The 2194-nt window shown below is 45.0% G+C and overlaps 2 protein-coding genes across 8 annotated transcripts in view; one reads left to right on the top strand and one right to left on the bottom strand.

Annotated features, from left to right (window-relative positions):
* Nucleotides 1–779, bottom strand: part of zbtb49 (zinc finger and BTB domain containing 49) — an 8663-nt gene extending 7884 nt beyond the window's left edge. For 2 of the 4 annotated variants that reach the window (XM_016253325.1, XM_016253326.1), the window contains exons 1-3: nucleotides 687–777; nucleotides 344–497; nucleotides 110–272 (exon numbers count right to left, since the gene is read on the bottom strand). In XM_016253325.1, the coding sequence (XP_016108811.1) occupies nucleotides 110–272; nucleotides 344–497; nucleotides 687–723 (354 nt within the window). In that variant the 5' untranslated portion in view covers nucleotides 724–777. Of the gene's footprint in view, nucleotides 1–109; nucleotides 273–343; nucleotides 536–685 lie in introns of all 4 variants that reach the window. The other 2 variants (XM_016253324.1, XM_016253323.1) reach the window with 2 other exon arrangements.
* Nucleotides 780–1327: 548 nt separating this feature from the next.
* lyar (Ly1 antibody reactive homolog (mouse)) overlaps nucleotides 1328–2194 on the top strand; it is a 9359-nt gene continuing 8492 nt past the window's right edge. The window contains exons 1-2 of one of the 4 annotated variants that reach the window (XM_016253321.1): nucleotides 1328–1489; nucleotides 2103–2109. The gene's annotated coding sequence lies outside the window, so the exon portion shown is untranslated. Of the gene's footprint in view, nucleotides 1490–1554; nucleotides 1677–2102; nucleotides 2110–2194 lie in introns of those variants that run through there. The other 3 variants (XM_016253320.1, XM_016253319.1, XM_016253318.1) reach the window with 3 other exon arrangements.

The following is a 2194-nucleotide window of genomic DNA, read 5'->3' as shown; positions in this document are numbered from 1 at the left end:
GAGTGAGTGAGTGTGTGTGTGTGTGAGCGAGTGAGTGAGTGTGTGTGTGTGTGAGCGAGTGAGTGTGTGTGTGTGAGAGTGAGTGTGTGAGTGTGTGTGTGTGAGTGACCTGCAGGCTCTGTCCGATCTCCAGCAGCGCGTGTACGTTGTCCTGGTTGAGCTCCAGGTGTGAGGTGTACATGTAGTCCAGCACCTGCCCGATGCCGCCCACGTCCTGGATGGCCAGGTGGAAGACATCGCTCTTCTGCGCCGGAGAGTTCTGGAACAGAGACCTGCGGAGCACAGGTGCGTCCAGGTGAGCGCGAGCGCGAGAGAGGGAGCGCTGACGTCACGCAGGCCTCACCTGAAGTAGGCGCTGAAGGCGGCGAGCACGTTCTTGTGCGCTTTGAAGCTGACGCCCTTCACCACCAGCATGCAGTCACACAGCAGGCCCTGGATGCGCTGCTCCTGCAGCTGCTGCAGCACGTACACGCTGTGGCTGCTCACGCTGTCCATCTGCGCAGACGCAGTGCATCACGTTTCAGACCTGCAGCAGCTTCACGTGAGGCTCGGTTAGTTTCACTCTTACTAAACATCATTCATGCGTCCGCATAAAACCGTTTGTGTCTACGAGAATAACTATAGTACTACAGTGAAAGCAACGCGCGTGTGTATATAGAGCAGCATGAAGAGAGACTCATCTTACCTTCGCGCGGATGAACAGGCACTGGGCGCACACGTCATTTCCTCTTTTCACAATAAAAGTCTTTTTCTTCTTTTACGCGTTCTGTCTGATTTTAACGCAGATTATACATTCAGAATTATAAACACACTTTATTATTGGTAGGTTAGGTGTTGTTTGAAAAAAAAAACGCCTTATACCGCGTTGTCATTTATTATGAGTTGTATTTTTTCTCCATATTCCGTTTAGGGTCTTTGTTAACTTCAACTATTAAAAGCAATAAAAAAAAAAAAGCGGAAATCAAATAAATTATAAATGTTAGATGAAAAACTTAAACTAAACGCAAAAGAGAATTGGCAACTATGTGTAAGTTGAAGCAATAAAATCACGGATTAGAAATAAATAAAAAGCTAAAACTGAAATAAAAATGAAACAAACGTGCATAGTATCCCCCAAATTTAATACAAATTACAAAAGCACATAACAACATTATATACTTTAAAATGAAAATATTTGAATTCAAAATATTAACTAAAAATACATACACTGATAACATCTAATTTTTTTCATTTATTTTCATATTAATTTGACCCTATTTCTTTTCCTAAATCCCCGTTCTGTTGTTGTTGTTCATGTGTTCGCGGAACTAGTATTATTTCCTGTTTCCTGTTTCCTGTTTCCTGTTTCCGTTCAGAGCGGCACCGCGTGTTTCAAGACGCTCGCGTGTTTTATCTCCGTTAACACCGCAGACTCGCTCACGGAGTGATATATTAACGCGTGTGAAGCCGCTGCTCTTCATCAGAGAGTCACAGATCCGCTGTATTGAGGTAACACGAATCATTATCTGACATATAACGTTACATCCCGCACTCAGTGGACGCAGTGAGACCGCGTGTTTCAAGACGCTCGCGTGTTTTATCTCCGTTAACACCGCAGACTCGCTCACGGAGTGATATATTAACGCGTGTGAAGCCGCTGCTCTTCATCAGAGAGTCACAGATCCGCTGTATTGAGGTAACACGAATCATTATCTGACATATAACGTTACATCCCGCACTCAGTGGACGCAGTGAGACTGAAGCTGTGTGTGTGTGTGTGTGTGTGTGTATATTTCTGTCATGACAACTCTCTGAGGGATTGGCATGGTAATGTACATAGCAATGTTAATGTATTTGGTCTTGGCGGAATAGATCTGCTGCTGCTGCTGCCAATACATGCACAACATGCTGCTGTGAGCATGTTAGAAATGCTGCTGCTGCACATATAACATACATGAAATAACCACCATATAGCATACATCACCCCGTAGCAGATCTATACAGGTAGAGCTGGGGAAGGGGGAGGGTTTCTGAAGTGAACTGCCAACTGCTACAGCAAACAAAAGCCAGGTATTTGAATACTGAGCAGCGAGCTCATTGGCAACCGATTCAGGAGAGAACCAATCAGCTGCCATGTGACAATGATGTCACCAGGTCAGATTGAGCTAGACCTATCAGACTGCGCCATCTAGAGTTTCATGCCAGAACTCTGTGT

This window comes from Sinocyclocheilus grahami, unplaced genomic scaffold (genome assembly GCF_001515645.1).
Source record: "Sinocyclocheilus grahami isolate Dianchi unplaced genomic scaffold, SAMN03320097.WGS_v1.1 scaffold1174.1, whole genome shotgun sequence".
NCBI classification, from domain to species: Eukaryota; Metazoa; Chordata; class Actinopteri; order Cypriniformes; family Cyprinidae; genus Sinocyclocheilus; species Sinocyclocheilus grahami.
Note: the sequence above shows the minus strand (reverse complement) of the source record. Positions and strands in the feature narration are given on the sequence as shown.